The sequence below is a fragment of the Mastigoproctus giganteus genome, chromosome 10, assembly GCF_048544385.1.
Source record: "Mastigoproctus giganteus isolate SK-2022 chromosome 10, ASM4854438v1, whole genome shotgun sequence".
Taxonomy (NCBI): Eukaryota; Metazoa; Arthropoda; class Arachnida; order Uropygi; family Thelyphonidae; genus Mastigoproctus; species Mastigoproctus giganteus.
Window position 1 is genome coordinate 223,594,408 of NC_143584.1, and position 20,705 is coordinate 223,615,112.

Below are 20,705 nucleotides of genomic sequence, written 5' to 3' on the forward strand. Positions count from 1 at the left end.
TGGCGTCCCATATGGGAATGTGTGGAGAGCACTAAGAGTAATCCTCCGTAGATATCCGTACAAAATTCAACACCTTCAAGAACTTAGGCGTCCCGATTTTGCAAAACGGGAAGCATTTGTGTTATGGTTCTTTCAGCGAATTGAAGAATGTGACAACTGGCTGTCAAATGTTTTGTGGATGGATGAAGCCCATTTCACTCCCAATGGCACTGTAAACGCACACAATTGCAGAATTTGGGCGATGGAAAACCCTCAAGTTTACACAGAAACTCCATTGCATCAGTCAAAAGTAACGGTGTGGTGTGGATTCGCCTCTTCTTTTGTTATAGGCCCATTTTTCTTTCAGGAAATCAGTGGCTCTGGTTTTGAAACTGTCACAGGTCAGTGTTATGCTGACCTGTTACGAAACTGCATTGTCCCTAGCCTGGGGGAAGGCAAGCTTTGGATGTTGTGACATTCGTGCAAGATGGAGCACCACTCCATATTGCTTCTCCTGTGAAACAACTGTTACTCTCAGCGTTTGGAGAGAATAGAGTGATAAGCCGTCACTTTCAGCATGAATGGCCACCGAGGTCTCCAGACCTGACGCGCTGTGATTTTTGGTTATGGGGCTATCTGAAGTCACAGGTTTACAGGAATTTTTCCAGAAGTCACAGGTTTACAGAGACATCATTACTCGTCTTCAGGCAGTGCTCGACAACGAAGGCCTCCACACTAAACATTTACTATAATCAGTTGCTTTGTGGTGTTACAGATCAACTGCCACCTGGTGGACATATTTGGAAATAATTTTGACATTCTTTCTGAAAAAACCACGTAATTCTATGCATTTCTTCACTAATCTCATCACCATACGTCAAAAATTCATCGAAATATCGATTCTTTAACTGACTTTCGGATCACCCTGTACATACGAGGGGTTTCCGAAAAGTAAGGCAACACATTTTTTCTCTCAGTGATGTTTAATAAGACCAAGTTGAAATTACACACTAAGAAATAAGTGAAAATGCACTACTTCTCCACAGAGTCTCCAGTTTTATTGATACACTTGTTATAGATCCATCGTTGTTCCAACGATGGATCAGTTTATCATTACCAGTACTGAAGAAGTCCATGTCCACACACAGTAACCAACATCGCACTGCCTGATGAACTCCCTCATCCGTGGTGAAATGCTTTCCTGAAAGGTGTTTTTTCAGAGGGCCGAACAAATGGAAGTCTGAAGGTGCTAAGTCTGGGTTGTAGAGGGGATGTGACAGAGTTTCCCAACGATTATGGTGCAACCACTCACGAGTGGGCAGTATATGGAATTGCGTTGTCGTGCAACAAAATCACGCCGCTTTTCAGGAGTCCTGCTCGTTTGCATCGAATGTTGGCTTTCAGTTTTTCCAATGTTGCACAGTAAAGCTCCGTATTGATTGTTCCTCTCTTCAGCAAGAAATCCACCAACAGAACTCCCAGTGTCTGAAAAGCCATGACTTTTCAGACACTGGGAACAGTTTTGAATTTTTTTGCGCACAGGAGATTGTGGATGTTTCCACTATACGAGCGAGAAAATCCTCTCCTTTGTCACTGTATCACATCAGGTTCTCCAGACACATCCCCATGCATTTTGCTTTGTCCTCCTCTGACAATTAGCATTAGCATTAGCATTAGTAGAGGCATACGATGCAAGAAAGCAAGCTTATTCAGCATCAGCCAAAAAAAAAAAAAAAAAAAACCCTCTCCCATTTCACCCCTCCGTTCGTTCGAAATACCTGTCCAGTTGAGCTTTAAATTTGTTTAGGCTATCAACTTCAACAACAAGTGATGGAAGTCGGTTCCACCAACCAACCACCCGCTGGCCAAAGGCAAATTTCCGCACATCTATCCGACATCCGTCCTTCCTCAATTTGAATTTATGCCCTCTGAGGTGATTATTCTGAGAAAGATGAAGAATCCCATTGGCATTGAGCATGCTCAAACCATTCAAGGCCTTATACACCTCTATCAGATCACCTCGCCGGTGCCTAGTCTCCAGACTCTGTAATTTGCAAAACTTAAGCCTTTCTTCGTAAGAGCAACCCTTTGTTCCATTTACTAATCTTGTTGCCCTTCTCTGTACCCGTTCCAGCAGCTCTACATCCTTCTTGAAATGAGGCCTCCAGACCTGTATACAGTACTCAAGATGTGGCCTAACCATTGCCTTATACAAGGGAATAATCACCTCCTTATCCCTGCTAGAAAAATTCCTGTATATCATTGACAAGACACCATGAGCTACTCTTGCAGCTCGTCTGCACTGCTCAGAGAACTTCATATCTCCCTGCACAATTACCCCCAGGTCCTTTTCATTCTCCACCACTGTCAGTGTGGTACCGCAGAGTTGATACGTTGCTCTGGGGTTACTGTTTCCCATATGCAGTACTTTACATTTGTCAATGTTAAACTTCATTTGCCACCTCTCAGCCCATCTGTTCAACCTTTCCAGATCCTGTTGCAGCAGCATAGCGTCAGTAGTGTCCTTGACGACCCTGCCAACCTTTGTATCATCTGCAAACTTGGACATTAAACTTGATATCCCATCATCAATATCATTCATAAACACCGAAAACAACAACGGACCCAACACTGAACCTTGAGGAACTCCACTAATAACATTAGTCCACGTTGAGCAGTGTCCATTGATTACCACTCTCTGTCTTCTGCCACTCAACCATCCCCTTATCCATAGCAGCAATTTGCCTCCAATGCCACACTGCTCCAATTTGTGCAGCAGTCTTCCATGTGCAACAGTATCAAAAGCCTTTCTAAGATCCAAATATATAATATCAAAGTTATTCCCTGCATCCAGTTCTTTTGTGACTACATCATAGTATCCAATCAAATTGGTCAGGCAAGACCTGCCCTTAACAAAACCATGCTGCGTCTGAGCTATAACTGAATTCTTGTCTAGATGATCCTGCAGTGCTTCTTTAACCAGTGCCTCCATTAATTTACCTGGAACAGAAGTTAAACTAACAGGTCTATAATTACTTGTGTCAGCCTTTGATCCTCCTTTGTGAATTGGGGTTACATTTGCATATCTCCAGTCTATGGGTACCTCCCCTGAGTCCAAAGAAGCTCTCATAATTATGGCTAGGGGTTTGCATACTTCCTTTGCTGCCTCCTTTAATATAACTGGATAGATCCCATCCACCCCAGGTGCCTTTTTTATGTTTATCCTCAACAATCTCTCCTCCACTTTCCTCTCAGTTATTACAAAATCATCCAGCTCACTGCCAATGTTTACTTTACCTACATCATTCTCCTTCCTGAATAACTCCTCATGCGTGAATGTAGATGCAAAATACTCGTTTAGATTGTTAGCCACCTGAGCAGGATCCTCAACTGTTGAACCATCAATATCCAGTGGACCAATCTGATTCATCCCTTTCCTTCTCGAGTTCAAGTATGTAAAGAACTCTTTTCTGTTTTTCTTTGCATCCTTTGCCAAGGATTTTTCGTAGTCTGCCTTTGCCTGCCTAATCTCCTTTGTGACTTGGTTACAGACCAACTTATATCTATCATAGGCTTCCATGTCACCCATTAATTTATATGTATCCCATGCATTTTTCTTCTCTGCCACATGTCTCATTAGTTCATCTGACAACCATTTAGGCCTAAACCTTGAACAATATTTCTTAGTTGGTATGTAAAGCCTGGTAGCCTCCAAGATTAGTTCCTTGAATGCTTCCCATTTTGAGTGTGGTGGCAATTGTTGTGGCAACCAGTGACAGCACACCTTTAAAAGCCAAGGACATCGTGAACAGTTGACTGACTTACTCACTTTCACTATTTGTGCAATTTCACACAGTTTCATTCGCCTGTCATTCAAGAATGATGCCCTTAATGCATGAAATGTTGTGTTCTGTCTTGCTTGATGAAGGCCTACCTGCCCAATGTCGATCTTCAATGTCAACATGGCCCGCTTTAAATTTATTGCACCAAAAACACACCTGCTTCTTTGTCATCGCCTTTTTGCCGTACACAGCAACCAGTTCACGATGAATGTCACTTGGTTATTTGCTTTTTGCTTACAAAAAGTGAATAACTTCACGAACACCTGTTGTGGACCACGCTCGCACAGTAGCCGCCATTTTGCGACTGGAATCTGCTGTGAGGTGACAGTACCACAGCACTGCCTTGGCGGTCTTTTTGAATGTTATTAACGGGTCTATCTGTCCTCTGCGTTTCATCTCATTCCCTTTCACTGTTATTAAGGAAAAAAATGTGTTAAAAAAAGTTGCATCTGGGATATAACAGCTGACTTATTCAAATGGATAAATAATTTAAGGAAGCAAACGTTTTCTGGATCTTTCAAAAAAAAAAATTCATTTATTATTAACCCGTCACTAAAAAAAAATAATTAAATTCTGCCAAGAACTTTACCAAACTCTCTCTCTATCAACAAGATAGGTAATTTATTAAAATGATCTACAACATACTGCCCAAAAATAACTGTGAGATTCAACCCTCTTTTACTCCCTGAGATTTTATATTTGTCTACCCCTGGTTCTTGTCTTTCCTATCTCTGACTTTACACCTACCTCATTCATTTTACTGACCTCTTTCAGAGCATATATGCCTTAGTCAGGTCTCCCCTAAGATGTTCAGTTGTCAAATTCTAGTTGCTCTTCCTTAAACCTACTCTAGAAACGCTATGTTTTTTTTTTTCAGGTGTGGCCGTCCTACCTAAATGAAATGTTCCACATTTGATTCCACCATTGTGTTATACACAAATAAAATGATATCCTTCTCCCAACTGACCCTTGTGGTTGGGAGTTATAATCAAAGTCCTTCTACAATGGGTGGAAAGGGCTTGAGTTTGAATCCCATCAATGTGAGGATTTGTTTTTTTTTTTCACAAATTAGTCTGAGGCAAGAAGAGTTGTATGGTTTTCCCCATCCTTCTACAAACTGAAGTTTTTTGTCCAGCAAACTGAATGAAAAATACATGTAATTACAGATGCAAAATCCTAATGTCCCACAGCCTCAGTTGCTTTGGTGCTGCACACACACACACACACACACACACACACACACACACACACACACACACACACACACACACACACACACACACACACACACACACACACACACACACACACACCTTTTTTTTTCTTACTTGCAAAGGATCTATAACACAAAATTGAGAATAGGAGTCTGTTACAGGCCAAATGATTGTGTTGAGTATAATGCTACACAGACAAATAGAATGGGCCAGTAAATAAGATTATCTTATAATGGAAGATTTTTTAACTTTCCATGTATTGAGTGTAATTTATGGGTTATTATTAGCATTAATAATGACTTATGATACAAGAAAGTAGGCTTATAGAGCTTTAGCAAAAAAAAAAGCAAAACAAAAACAAAAAAACACCAACACTTACCATTTCAGCTATCTATTCCCTCCTGTAGTTTGTCTAATTCTTCCTTGTATTTATTTCAGCTATCAATTTCCACAACAACAAATGGAAGTTTGTTCCAGCAATCAATGACTCGCTGATTGCTGGCACTCATGGATTGCTGGCTAAAGGCAAACTTCTGCACATCTATCCTGCAACCATCCTTCCTGAATTTGAATTTATGCTCCATGTCCATAGTCTGAGCAAGAGGAAGAATCCCATCAGCATTGAGCTTGCTCAATTCGTTCAAAGCCTTAAACACCTCAATCAGATCACCTCACAGGAGCCTAGTCGCCGTACGATGCAATTTGCAGAACTAAATTTCTTGTTAAGAGTACCTTTGTTTCCCTCACCAATCTTATTACCATTCTCTGTACTCATTCCAGCAGCTCTACATGCTTCCTAAAATCAATCAAATAGTAGCAGAACATTTCTAGGTTTATTGGATGAACATTTTCCATACCAGCATGCTCGCAAGGCAAAAGAAGAGAAAGCAGTACTCTTGATCTGATTATCAGCAATGACTTCATGAATTAAGAATTGAGTTGAAATAATAGTTAGGTAGCAATAATCGTAATGTATTGATGTGGGATTTATTTAAAGTTGTAACTACTGCCAAGGAAAAAGGAAAGGGTTTTTACTTTTATGAAAATGACAGTAATGGTCTTAGACAGTTTTAAAATCTTTTTAGTCAGATCAACTGATGTTAACGCTGCAAATTCTAAATGGGAAGTATGCAATGAAGTAATTGCTAGACTTTTTATATAAAGTAAGAGATATCATTCAATTTAGGCCCAAATTGATATCAGATAAACTGATAGTATTAGTACCAGAGTCTGCCATATAGTGCAAGAACGCTATAGTCTTTTTCTGCACCACAAAAAAAAAAAAAAAAAATTACGAAACTAAATGGGTAAATGCAAATGACTAAACTGTGAGGCTGAATGAATCTAGTGGCAGAGATGTAAAATGCATGGGATGATTAGAAATTATCAGTGGACACAGAAACCTACAGTAACTACAAATATGCAATCAAGTCACTAAAGGGATTAGGTAGACTTCTCATAACCTGTCTTAGATTACTGTTATGGATAAAAGGGTGGGGGAGAGAGAGAGAGAGAGAGAGAGAGAGAGAGAGAGAGAGAGAGAGAGAGAGAGAGCACTGCTGTTCATAATATTATTGCAGTCTCAGGATGTTCAGTGCTGTCCACTTATTCTTTTCAATATTTATTAAAGATATTGGTGAAAGCATAATGAACTTAATCTAAGTTTGTAGGTGATGCAAAGGTTGCAGTGTGGTTAATAATAGGAATCAGGGTACGCTAGCAACAAAACATAGAGAAATTAGGTGGTTGAGCTGAAAAGTTACTGCACGTACCTTCCTAGCCCATGAATGGCTGAGAAAGTACATGTAGTACTCTAAATACAGTATCTCTAGATGCAAGGTACTGCATGTGAGTAGAGAAGTTCTTCAAGCATTGCAATCAGTGTTGAATCCAGAGTGTTTGCACGGGTGTAGGTTGCATGTAAACTTTGGGGGCACATGCAGTAGATTTGCATATATTTTTTTATTATTATTTAATATTTGCAATATATGTATATATTACAAACAAATCTGTATATTTATGAATGTTGTAATAAGAGAATATGAGAAACAAAATAGGAAACAAAAGGAAATATTTATTATTTAACATCTAAATCCTAATAGTCAGTTCACAAAAACCACATTAATGACAATAATCACAGTTTTATAATATGAAAATCAATTAGCAAAAATCATACAAATTATAATCGACATGCAAGTATTATAATCTTATTTTTCTTTGCATACATATCAATCACTTCATTTATTAATTTTTCTGATAACTCATTCGGGCCTTCTACATTTACTTCTTGCAATGTTTCTTGTCCCATTTGGTTCCTTAATTTTGTCATCATCTGATTCATTGTGTTAAAAGAACGTTCACTACTAACATTTGAAACAGGAATACAGCATAGCTCGATACACAATGTCTTTAGCTCGACATATCCAATATTTGATTTCAAAATTTGAATGTGTAAGATCGTTGTTGAATTGGCTTTCTGTTTTTGTCACATATTTAAGTGAGTGAATGTCATTCCACAGAGGATTAAAGTTCAAGTTTAGACAAGATGAGATTATCTTTATGTCATCTTCTGTTAGTTTTCAGAAAGATTTCGATGATTCAAATTTTGCAGTAACATTGGATGATCAATATTGCTTTGTCGTTAAAGCGATCCTTCATTTGACTGACCATGATATCAACAAATTTTTTTGCTGTTTTGTAACTCATACTAATATCTTCATTTAGAACAATTGGTCGAATATGATGAATAATTTAAAGCATTTTATGATAATTTTTCCAAATTGTACTTTCTGGGTTTTGTTCGATACAATCTGATGATATATTTTATAAATGTTATATTGTTGAGTTGATAAGCATTGGCAGTGAAGACAAGTGGAGCTCTTCCTTTTGCAAAACTGTACTCAAATTTTAAACTGCAAATAAAGCTTCATACAAGATGCAGAGATTAATTTTTAAAAAAGCTAGATTTTTTATAATTCCAATAAAATTCCATCTGCCAATGATGCAAGGTTGGCTCTGTCTTTGTGAATATGTTCACATGTCATCATGATGCCACTATAACACAACCTAACTGCATTTATCGATTGGAAATTGCTCAGCCAATGAACTTCAATTGTTTCAGGAATTTTTAACAGTGGCTCTTCCAGGGCCACTTCTACATCATGTAATATTCTCTCAAATTTCGATGATTTATGAAACAAGTTGTAGATATCTTTTATGACAAGTAACACGTGTTTGATGGTTGGATATCTATATTTTGCACTAGTTAATGAAAGTATGTGTGCTCGGCAATGAATGTATGGTATTTCTCTTTGTGCCATTTCAGAGATTTTCCTCCGAACTCCATTAATATTCCCAGAAAAATTTGCAGTACTATCAAAGGCTACTAAAATTCACAATTTTAATCACAGGCCACTAAATATTTTAAGTCAGTGTCTCTCTGTTTAAATTCTCTCGCTATAGTTTGAGTTATCGTTTCCGCATCTGTACTCTCACATTTGACCAAACATAGAAACATTTCCCTGATGTTATTTCTGTCATCCACAAAACATATTAAAATAGTAATTTCAGTTATATTATTGATATTGGTTGATTCGTCAGCCATTAAAAAGAAGTATTTAATTTACCTTTAATGTTCTTTACATCCTGCTTATCGAGTACTTCGGCAATACATGAAAGAAATTCAGATCCAGTCACTTTACTGATAAGTCACTTTACTAAGTTTTCACTTTTTAGAAAAAAATGAAAGTAGTCTTTTGTGCTACTTTGCCCTTCTAACTAGGCATTTAGGGTTTCATCATATTTAAGTATTATTCATTTAATAATAAAGGTAGGTCCATATTTTGTTGTGTGAGGTATTTTTTCTTTAGCCAAAAAATATAAACCCTCAATTAAAGCACATAGAGCCGACCGGGTTAGCCGGGTGGGTAAAGTGCCTGCCCGGCAGCCCAAAGGTCGTGGGTTCGATTCCCGCCTTGGGCTTGGATCAAAGTACTGCAAAAACCTTGGGAGGTGCATTATGGCCACAGAAGCCTATGCGCCAACAACTACCAAAAAAAAAAAAAAAAAAAAAAAAAAAAAGCACATAGATTTTCGGTTATCACATTTCTGTTTTTCACTTTCATTTAATTTCCACTTCATCTGTGTCGGGATTAGTGCCTGTGTTACTATTCTTTGTTTTCTGTCGCCGATGCAGTGTTTCTTCTTTTTCCTTGATAGTTATTGCAGGTTTACTTTCTGTTTCTACTTCAAAACTAAGTTTTCGCTTTTTAGAAAAAAATGAAAGTAGTCTTTTGTGCTGGTTTTTCGGCCATGATCAAAGGATAATTCTATTTGTTATTATAAAAGAAACCTGCTAAAGTGCTAAGTGATACAAAACAAACGGCATTAAAAATATTTAAACTTTACACTTAAAAAAACTATGTAACACAGTGCACTACACAAAAATTCAACTCCACTTCTGCATTCTCTAACTTACACAAAGTTGACGATTTCCCTGATGAGCTATAGTGGAGCCCACTTTATGATTGGTTCACGATGAAATCACTTTATGATGGACTCTCCATAATAAAATACGGTTCACTCAAAATAGCAGTTGAAGGCTATGTTATATGTAGTAAGCGCCAGTTATTGTGATCATATTTGCAAATTGAATTTTGATTCTATTAAAAAGCAATTGCAATAAGCGAAAATAGGATTAATGTTATCCACAGACTATTAAAAATAAAGATATAAAACACAAATTTACACTTTATTACCTTACCAATTAACAAAATTAAATTATACGAAAAAATAGGAAGAATATTATCCACAGGTTAGTAAAATAAAAATAAATTAAGCTTACATACATAGCTTAATTAATGTACATACTAACTAAACATTAGTTTGTAATAATTCTCTTCACTGACTTTTTTTTTTTTTTTGGTGGGGGTTGTAAAATTTAAAACTGTAAAAAAAAAAGATGAGCATCAATGATTAACAAAGAACACGGCACACAAATTGTAACATGATATGCACAAGTGAGGCAGAGTAAAAAGTTCATGATGAAGAATGAAAGAATGAAGAAAAGAAAATTCTGAAAATTTATTCGTGTTTTCTATATGATTGAAAATTTTATGGAAGGGGAAACATTTCACCATAATAACATAAAAACCCACACAATTCCAGCTATACATCTTATCGCAAATGCGATAAGATTGAGTTTACTACTTGTTTATAATAACTAACAAAAAAACCCCAATAAACTGGAAACTGCAAATTAAAGATATCGTGATGTCAAGAAATGTGCTTCAGAAAAATATCAAAAAGGCATTCAAAATTGATTCTTATAACTGAACATTAGATTCTAATAGACAATGAAAGTGTAGTGCATTTTAATGATTTGAATTGTTTCGCACTCATAATTGCTTTCTCACTTTATGAAATGCTGACTGAAACTTCACTGCCTAGCAAATCCTAACTTTGCTGAAAGAGTATTCTATCCCAGCTGCACTGTCTGCACGACTTTGAGTGATATAATTTTTAAAAGGCAGCAAAGATAAAAGAATCAAAGTAAACTAAATGCTGATTGGCCTCCTTACTCTTTTTTGGACCCCACACACACACACGGGAGCATAAAATATTTTAATTGGAAAAGAAAAAGGGTGGTGGAAGGGTAGATGGGTGAAAATTTGCTTTCAGCCAGAGTGAATTGTTAGTGTGGATGTACAGATGAGGTTTTTTATTTATTTATTTTATTTTGGTTTATTATTGTGCTTATTTATTTTGACTGCTTCTTAAGCTTCCTCCTTGCATCATTTGCCACTACTAGTACTAAACCATACACAGGATGCCATATGTTGGCCTAGCCTCTTCATTTTTACTGCATGGTAAATTTCTTATCTGATTGCATCATACCCCTAATTCCTTTTCATCCTAAGTCTCTTTCAACTTAGTTTCTTCCACCTAGTTTATAAAAATATCTTGGAGCTTATAAATAACTTCTGGATTTCTGTTCCTTAAGTACATAACCTTTGGAGGCATTAACCTTTACTTATCTTTTTTTTTTTTAAGGTCATCTCTGTAACCAGTAAAAGTTATTGGAAGCAATGTAACATGGTTCTGGCTGTTAATCACTCTTCCTACTATCAGATCATCAGGAAACTTTGACAACTTATCCTGCACACCCTTGTCAATGTTATTTCTGTGATCACCTCCTGTTTAAATTTAAGTAGCAGGTGTCCTCAGAAATGATCCCTGAGGGGGAACACCCTTAGGTGCACCATTCCACTTCTCTGTTTCACGATCAGCCCATTTTTATGTGAGACGTTTTTCTGATTTAATTATCATTAATTTAAATACTCTTAATTACTTCAGCTTGCTTAAACTTTTTTAACCATAAGCAAATTCTGTGTTAATTTCTGTCCCTTTCACCACAAGGATATTGCATACATTTCTGTGCATGAGAGTAAAGATGATGGCGAAGGTAAAGAAAGCCTGCACGAGAAGCATGCAAAAGTTTGATGAAATTTACCAGTAAAAGTACTTTGCTGTAATGGCATTTGTATTGTTGCTCGCTCAGTAAACAGATGGTGGGTGTTATCGGTCAGGAGTAGAAATTGAATCCCATGGGAGATTGAAACCCTCCCGAAGTGAGAGTTTCAACCTTCTTTCTTTGCAATCACTGGTGGACTAGTGGATAAATTGTTTATTAAGAAAAAAAAAAAAAAAAAAAGGCAAAGGAAGCTCACACGAGAAGAACGGCAAACTTCGAAAACATTTACCAGTGAAACTACGTTACGAACATTTTTTATGACGCTAGAACTTCCAATATGATTCTGTTCGTTATTAGTATTAGTAATGGCCGCATGGTGCAAGGAAGAATATGGCTTATGCTGCACCAGCCAAAAAAAAAAAAAAAAAAAAAACCGAATAAAATAAAAAAACAACTAATAATTAATAAAAGAAAAGGAAATTAAAGCTATCATCCTGTGTGTTTCCCTCACCCGAAGGTACTATTCAGATGACCTTTGAATTTCCCCAAACTGTCAGCTTCTACCACCCATATAGGCAACGTATTCTAGTAATTTATAACTTGCTGGCTAAAATAAAACTTCCTGCAGTCCAATCTAAACATCCCCCCCCCCCCGTAACTTGAATTTATGTCCCCCAGTTCTAGCATCATTTATAATCTTGAAAATTTTGTCCTCATTCATTTTACTGATACCTCTCAGAGCCTTAAACACCTCAATCAAATTTCCTCTAAGGTGTCTAGTTTCCAAACTCTGCAACCCACATATTCGAAATCTTTCTTCATAAGGACGCACTTTTACCGATCTCACCAGGCAAGTTACCCATCTTTGCACCCTTTCAAGAAGCTCAATGTCTTTCTTTAGGTGCGGTCTCCATACTTGAACCACAGTATTCCAAGTGTGGTCTAACAAAAGCCTTATATAATGGGATTATCACGTCCCTATCTCTACTTGCAAAAGTTCGATAGATCATGGATAGGACACCATGGGCCTTCCTTGCAACCTGTTTACAATGCTCAGAGAATTTCATGTCTGACAGTATCGTAACACTCAAGTCCCTTTCCTCCAGTACTGGGTTTAGTTGAACTCCACCAAGTGAATAAGTTATTTTGGGATTACTGTTTCCCATATGTACTACCTTACACTTTGTTGGATTAAAGCATTGCTGCCATTTTTCTGACCATTCCTGAAATCTATCTAGGTCTCTCTGAAGAAGCACAGCTTGACAGTGATCATTAACTACTCTACCAATTTTAACATCATCTGCAAATTTAGACATCACACCCTCTATCCCTTCATCAATGTCGTTTATGGAAATTAAAAAAAAAAACAGTGGTCCTAATACTGATTCTTGGGGAACTCCGCTTCTTACTTCAACCCAATCTGAGGAATAGCCATTTATCACAACCCTCTGCCTCCTGCCCTGAAGCCATCCTTCTATCCATCTAAGGATTTTCCCAGCCAACCTGTTCCAGCTTATAAAGCAACTGCTCATGTGGTACTGAGTCAGAAGCTTTGCTGAAATCTATATAAACAGTGTCGAAATTATTCCGTAAATCCAGCTCATGAGTGACCCTTTCAAAATAGCGAACCAGATTTGTTAAACATGATTTTCCCTTTACAAAACCATGCTGAGTATCCTTGAGAATTTCAGTTCTATCCAAATGATCCTAAATTCCACCCTTGATCATTGCCTCTATTTTTCCTACCACTGAAGTCAGACTGACAGGTCGATAATTTCCCCCTTCACTCTTAGAACCACCCTTATGTATGCGAGATACATTAGCACTTTTCCAATCCAACGGAATCTCTCCAGAGTCTAGTGATGCTCGCATAATTAGCCTCAGTGGTTCAATGAACTCACTTGCTGCCTCCCTTAAGATTATAGGGTACATTCCATCAACTCCAGGAGCCCTACTGGTCTGTAGGCTCGAAAGTTTTTTCATTAAATAATCTTGCGAAATTTCAATATCATTAATTACATATTTTTCAACTTCGCTCCCACAATTTTCCATTGCCACAAAAGGTTTTTCATTTGTAAATATAGCCGACCGGGCTAGCCGAGTGGGTAAAGTACCTGCCCGGCAACCCAAAGGTCGCGGGTTCGATTCCCGCCTCGGGCTTGGATCAAAGTACTGCAAAAACCTTGGGAGGTGCAATATGGCCACAGCAGCCGATGCGCCAACAACTACCAAATCAAAAAAAAAAAAAAAAAAAAATTTGTAAATATCGATGCAAAATAACTGTTGAGTTCATCTGCAACGGCAGCTGGTGTATTTAATACTATCCCCTTTCCCTTACGTAAAGGTCCGATCTGGTTTGTCCTGCTCTTAGCATTTATATATGTGAAGTATTCATTATCCCTCCTCTTTGCTCTGTTTGCTAGCAATTTCTCATTAACTGCCTTTGCCTGTCAAACCTTTTCTGTGGCTCTATTACAGATCATCTTGTAGCTGTTATAGGCTTCAGTACTTTTTATTGCTCTGTAACTTTCCATGCCACCTTTTTTTGCTCAAGTAATGTGGCAACTTCACTATTCATCCAACTTAGAACCCTACTCGTGGAGTATTTTTTTAATGGTAAATATGCATTCAAGACATATGCGATTAATGTTTTAAAAGCATACCACAGTTCAATTGTATTTGTTCTCTGTGCGATATCTACCCAGTTAATAGAGGCCATTTAGCACCTTAAGGCATTGTAATTTCCTTTACTGAAATTATAACCCATTTCTTTGCCTTTTACTACTGCTACCTCTCTCTTCATCATCCACCGTAGAACTCCATGATCACTTCCTGCTACTGTCAGCCCTGTTATGTCATCTGATTCATAGGTGATGATGAGGTCTAGGATATTCTTTTCTTTAGTACTTTCCCTGGCATGTTGATACAAATAACAGTCATCTAGTTGATTTAAAAATTTTGTTCCCCATGTCGAGTTTCCTTCCCACTTACTCCAATCAATTAGAGGCAAATTGAAATCACCCATAATAAGACATTGACACTAACTTGCCCATTCCATTTGCATGTAGAGGCTTTCGTCATAATCTTCACAATTACCTGGTCTGTAGATTACTCCTACTCGCATTATACCTTTGTTTCCAACTATCTCACACTATACAGATTCTATGCCAGCATGTGAAATGTCTGAATCCGAGAGCTATCATCGAACACAGGCTGCTTCTGATAAGAAGCATTACCCCACCATTCCTTCTATCTACCCTATCCTTCCAAATACATTATACAAACTGTACTGAAACTTTTCATCCCCTATTTCTGGGTGGCACCATGTTTCCGTAAGCCCTATTAAGTCCGCATTACTTGTTTTAACCAGCAGATCGAATTCACTCATTTTATTGACGACACTTCTAACATTGCTTTATAAACAATTAAGACTTGCTGTTCTTGTATATTTAACAACCCTTACACAACCTTTGAAGTTTTTTAGGCTCTCTTCCCTGGCATTAGCTACCCACTCACTTGAAACGTTTCTGCTCCTAGAACATCTAGATAATATGTCCAGTTGGGGAAACAGATAAGAATTCTTGAGGTATGTGCAAGAGTTACTTTGACCAATATTATCAGATAAACACGTGTCAGTATTTCCCACATACCCCCCCCCCCCAACTAGCAATTTCCCTGAACCTTTAAGGTGTCCTCAATAATACTGGCAAAAACTTTTGCACCGCCTTTGTTTAAGTGTATCCCATCTCTACAAAACAAATTCCTTCTACATACAAGTGTGGGCCAAGCTGATAGAAATTTTCCCCCAAACGCCTTGCAGAGTCTTTCAAGTCTCGAGTTAATCCACTAATCCCTCCTATTGTGTCTGTGCAGAATTGCAGACACATAGACAGTGTGGCCTAACTTGTGGCATTTCCTCAGCACGGTCCTGTATTTTTCCAACAAATCGTCAGATCATGTACGGTTAATGTCATTAGTCCCCACATGAATAATAATACATGTGGGGATAATCTGTAATCTGTTGGTGACATCATTATCCTTATTACAAAAAATATTCCCTGTTTCCCTGACAATAATCTCCTAATAAAACAAAGTCCTTTTGAACCAGAGCAGTTTACACATGGTTTTTCTGTTTTGAGGCCCGAATTGGGAGTGCATCACTTGGTAGATTGTTGGAGTCTTGAGTCCCTGACGAGCTCCCAGATGCGTTATTCTCGAGGGCAATCACCCGTTTTTTCAGTGACTCAAATTGTTCCCTCAGTGCACCAAATTATTACATCGATCACAAAGAAAAGAATCCCCAGGTGAGCTATGATTAGTCACCGGGTGGACCTTGGAGAACATTCCACACGTTCAGCAACAGATTAAATCATGACTTGCACATAAATTGCCATCGGCTATTTCCGTATGAGTCATGAAACCCTGTGACGTGTTTAAGTCAGATCTGGATTAATTTTATAATTACAATTATAAAATTAGCTAAATGTCAATGAAAATTAACTTTAAAAAATGATATCTATAATATTATAAAAATCAAACTATTACAGGAAAACCTATAACAAAATAATCCAACAATATATTAAATAAATCAAATATTTTAAAAGCAATAAATAACAGTAATCCAATCCACCAAACTGAAGAGCCCTGACAAAGCATGTCCGCTCACCTCGAATGCCAACACTCGAATGATTCAATTAGTGATTCTAAAGGTCAGATTATCCCCCTCCACTTTGGGAGGATTTCAAGCTCCCGTGGGATTCAACTTCTGCTCCAGACTGATAAAACCCACCGTCTGTTTACTGAGCGAGCAACAATACAAATGCTGTTACGGCAAAGTACTTTTACCGGCAAATTTAATTGAACTTTTGCATGCTTATCATGCAAGATTTCTTTACCTTAGCCAAGATTATTTTGTGTATTCTAAAGAAAATGGTTGAGTATGCAAATTTCCAATGAGCAATACATTGGAAATTTGCTTGTACTTTTGTTTGACCAAACAAACAAAAGTATTTTCTGAACATGTAAATGAAGCAAACTTCAAAATACGGTTTATTGCTTTTAATAACTTATGTTGCATACATTTAAATTTGTATTACTTGGGTTGTATACATTGAACATTTATGATACTTATGTGTACAATTTTACTTTGTCACTAATTAATTACTCATCATTATGATTAATTTGGAAAAAACATTTCTGAATCCAAAAGTTTTTTTTGGATTCAGAATTCTGAATCTTGGCAAGCACGAAACTTCTAGATTATGGAATGTCAGATAAACCTGAATTGTACAAAAATATATATTAATTTTTTAATATATATTTTTGCTAGGCTCATCTACTTAGCTGTGAGTTTCGTGTACTTCCATGGTCACATCGTAATGCTTATTTAAGTTCATTTTTGCAAATTAAATGATCGTGTTAAAGATGTGTGTCCTGAGATAGACAAGGCATGTCCATTCTGCAAACAACAGTTTAAATGAAAAGAAATGAATGTAAGAGTTATATAAACTGTACTGATTGAATTTCACTGAATATATTTATTGCTTACCCTATTTAACCTTAAGAAAATATACCCAAAAGGAAAGGTACCCGCTAAATACAAACCTAGGAAATATACCTACTGATATTAATTTTTTATTTTGATATTAAGAAATTTAGGTATTAGAAACAAAATTTTTTTATATGATCAATTAGTTAGTCACATTCAGATTATACTTTTATCCACCACTGAAATATGAACACTGTAATAACATGTTGGGCTTGAATATTGACTTACCATGACACATTCTAAATATGATAATGAAATACTATTGGAGACATGCTTTTCCATGCTACCGATGGGGCCACCTGTAACTGTCTTATTGCTGATGGATTCAAATCCATACCTTATTCAACTTCATTCTGGTTGTCTGCTGCTGATCTGTATTTTCCTTACTGTGTATGAAAGATTCATGCAGTTATATTGATTCCACCAAATTCTACTCTAAGTGGTGCAGAAAAGTTAAGTGTTTCATTCAATTGAAAATGAATTCTGTCCATTGGCAATCCCTCTGGAACCTTACTGTTCATTATACTGTTCCTTTATACTGTCGAGGTTTGCAAATGATACAAAGGTTGGCAAGGTTGTTAATGATATTAATGACAATATGCTACAGCAACAGTGTCTAGAACAGTTGGGCTAAAAAGTGGCAACTGAAGTTTAGTTTAATGTTGACAAATGCAAAGTACTGCATATGGGTAGCAGGTAACCCCAGAAAAATTACTAATTATGTGGTACTACACTCAGGGTGGTAGAGACTGGAAACGATCTTAGATGGTAATTGTTCAGTCAGATATGAAGTTTTTTGAGCAGTGCAGACCAGCTGCCAGAGCAGGTCATGTAGTGTTGTCAGTGATATACAGGAATTTTGCTAGTAGGTAAAGGAGGTGAATTTTGCTAGTAGGGAAAAGGAAGTGAATTTTGGTAGTAGGGGGTAGGCGATTATCCCCTTTGTATAAGGCAATGGTCAAGTCATGCCTTGAGTACTATGTACAGGTCTGGAGGCCTCATTTTAGGAAGGATCTCGAGTTGCTAGAATGGGTACAGAGAAGGGCAGAAGACTGGTGAGGGGGAACAGAGGAGTGCTCTTACGAAGAAAGGCTTAAGTTCTGCAAATTGCAGCATCTGGAGATTAGACACCTGCTAGTGTCTTTAGAATGAGGCTAGTGTCTTTAGAATGAGGTGTGACCTGATTGAGGTTTACAAGGCCTTGAATGGTTTGAGCACTCAATGCTGATGGAATTCTTCCTCTTTCTCAAATTACAAACCTGAGGGCCCATTTATTCAAATTGAGGAAAGACAGTTATAGAATAGATGACCAGAAGTTTGCTTCTAGCCAGCGGGTAGTTGATTGCGGGAAAAAGCTTCCATCTGTCATTGTGAAAGTTGATAGCTTAAATTGAAGGAAGAACTAGACAAAGTTTTGGAACAAATGGATAGGTGAAATGGGAAGGGTTTTTTTTTTTTTTTTTTGGCTTATGTATAATCTTTCTTTTCTACATCATATGTCTCTGCTAATGATAATTACTTCAGCTTGCTTAATCTTTTTTAACTTTAGGCCAATTCTGTATTAGTTTCTGTCTATTTCAACACAAAGGGTATTGTATACATTTCTGTGTATGAGAGTAAATATTGTTTTTTTTTTTTTTTTTTTAAGAAAATGCTTCAGTATGCAAATTTTCAGTGAGCAATACTGATATTTGACAAAACAAACAAAAGTACTTTCAGAACATGTAAATGAAGGAAACAGCAAAAAAGAATTTATTGCTTTCAATAACTTAAGATGCATGTATTTAAATTTATGTTACTTGTGTTGTATACATTTAAACTTTGTGATACTTATGTTGTGTGCATTTTTACTTCGAGATAGTATCCCCTATCTCACAGTTTATTGCTTTCACAGTGTAATTTTGGTGATGAGGTGTAATTATTTATTGTTATTATTAATTTGGAAGAAACATTCTGGATTCAAAAGTTCTTTTTGGATTGAGACTTTTGAATATTGGCAAGTGTGAAATTTTTTTAGATTATGGAATGTCAGATTAACCTTAATTTTTTTTTATTTTTTTTTATATCTGTATTTTCTCTAGGCACATCTAGTTGGGTGCGAGTTTCATATACTCCCCTGTCCACATTGTAATGCTGAAGTTCATTTTGGCAAATTAAATGATCATGTTAAAGATGTGTGTCCTGAGATAGACAAGGCATGTTCCTTCTGCAAACAACAGTTTAAACAAAAAGAAATGAATGTAAGAGTTATATAAACTGCACTGATTGAATTTCACTGAATATATTTGCTGCTTACCATATTTAATCTTAAGAAAATATACCCAAAAAGAAAGGTACTCACTAAATATAACCCTAGGAAATATACCTACTAATATTAATTTTTATTTTGATATTAAGAAATTTAGGTATTAGAAACTCAATTTTTTATATGAGCACTTAGTCTTTCAGATTATGCTTTTGTCCAGTGTCCACCACTGAAATATGGACACTGTAATAATATGTTGGGATTGAATATTGGCTTTGACTTACCATGACACATTCTCCATATGGTGATGAAATACTATTGGAGAGATCATTTTCCATGCTACTGATGGGGCCACCTGTAACTGTCTTATTGTTGATGGATTCAAATCCATACCTTATTCAGCTTCATTTTGGTTGTCTGCTGCTGATCTGTATTTTCCTTACTGTGTACAAAAGATTCATGCAGTTATATTGATTCTACTCTAAGTGGTGCAGAAAAGTTGTGTTTCATTCAATTGAAAAGGAATTCTGTCCATTGGCAATCCCCCTGGAATCTTACGGTTCACTGTTTTTTTTTTTTTTTCCTTTTATGTAAACCCCAAACACAAGAGGTATTAGAACCTATAAGTTATCATGCTTGGGTTGGAGGTTGAGAAGATGAAAGACGATATTTGTTGACATTGGACTTGAACTTTTGTAGACTGTAATTTTCAGGAAATAGGTATGAATGTTGTTCCAGAAAACGGCAGTTGAATGAATAAACGAGGAAGATGAAAAGTTGGTTCTGTGAGTTTGAAGTTGGACGTTGGCTGGTGGCGGCATGTGTTCGGACTGTTTTGAAAGAGAGAGTGGGAATTATAGAAGCCAATTCAGAAGAAAAGCTGGGGAAGTATCTTTAGAAGAGGTATACTCTTTCTGCTGCATACCTCTTTAGAAGAGGTATGCAGCAGAAACAGTACGTCTATGAGACAGCTAGTGGAGAGAGTCTGTTAGAGATGAATCATTAATTAACCTAACTGTTGAACGGTTTTCTGCTCTTCTGAATGGAATCAAGAAGCCTGAGAGAGATTTTGGGGGCACAATCCCAGATGTGGGATCAATATTCCATGGCAGGGCAGGGCAGATTTGCGATTTATACAGACTGAGCAGCTGTTTGGAAGAAAAGTAATGCCGAGAGCGAAAGATAAAACCAAGTTTTTTAGATGCAGAGGAAGCATTATTTGTAATGTGCTTGTGCCAAGAGAGATTAGAAGTCAGGGTAATTCCCAAAAGAGATATATCATTTTGCCTAGAAATCGGAGTTTCGCTAAAGATAAGCATAGGAGCAGAAGAATCCTTTTTGCGAGATATAAGACAAGGCTGAGTTTTAGAAGGGTTGAAATCAACTAAGTTGTCTTTGCCCCACT

At 36.9% G+C, this 20,705-nt stretch overlaps 1 protein-coding gene across 1 annotated transcript in view; it reads left to right on the forward strand.

Annotated features, from left to right (window-relative positions):
• The window catches only part of LOC150079975 (uncharacterized), a 187,449-nt gene that overhangs the window by 42,972 nt on the left and 123,772 nt on the right, over positions 1–20,705 (forward strand). The window contains exon 6 of the mRNA XM_090383300.1: positions 19,137–19,295. Coding sequence (XP_090239426.1) covers positions 19,137–19,295 — 159 coding nt within the window. The remainder of the gene's footprint in view (positions 1–19,136; positions 19,296–20,705) is intronic.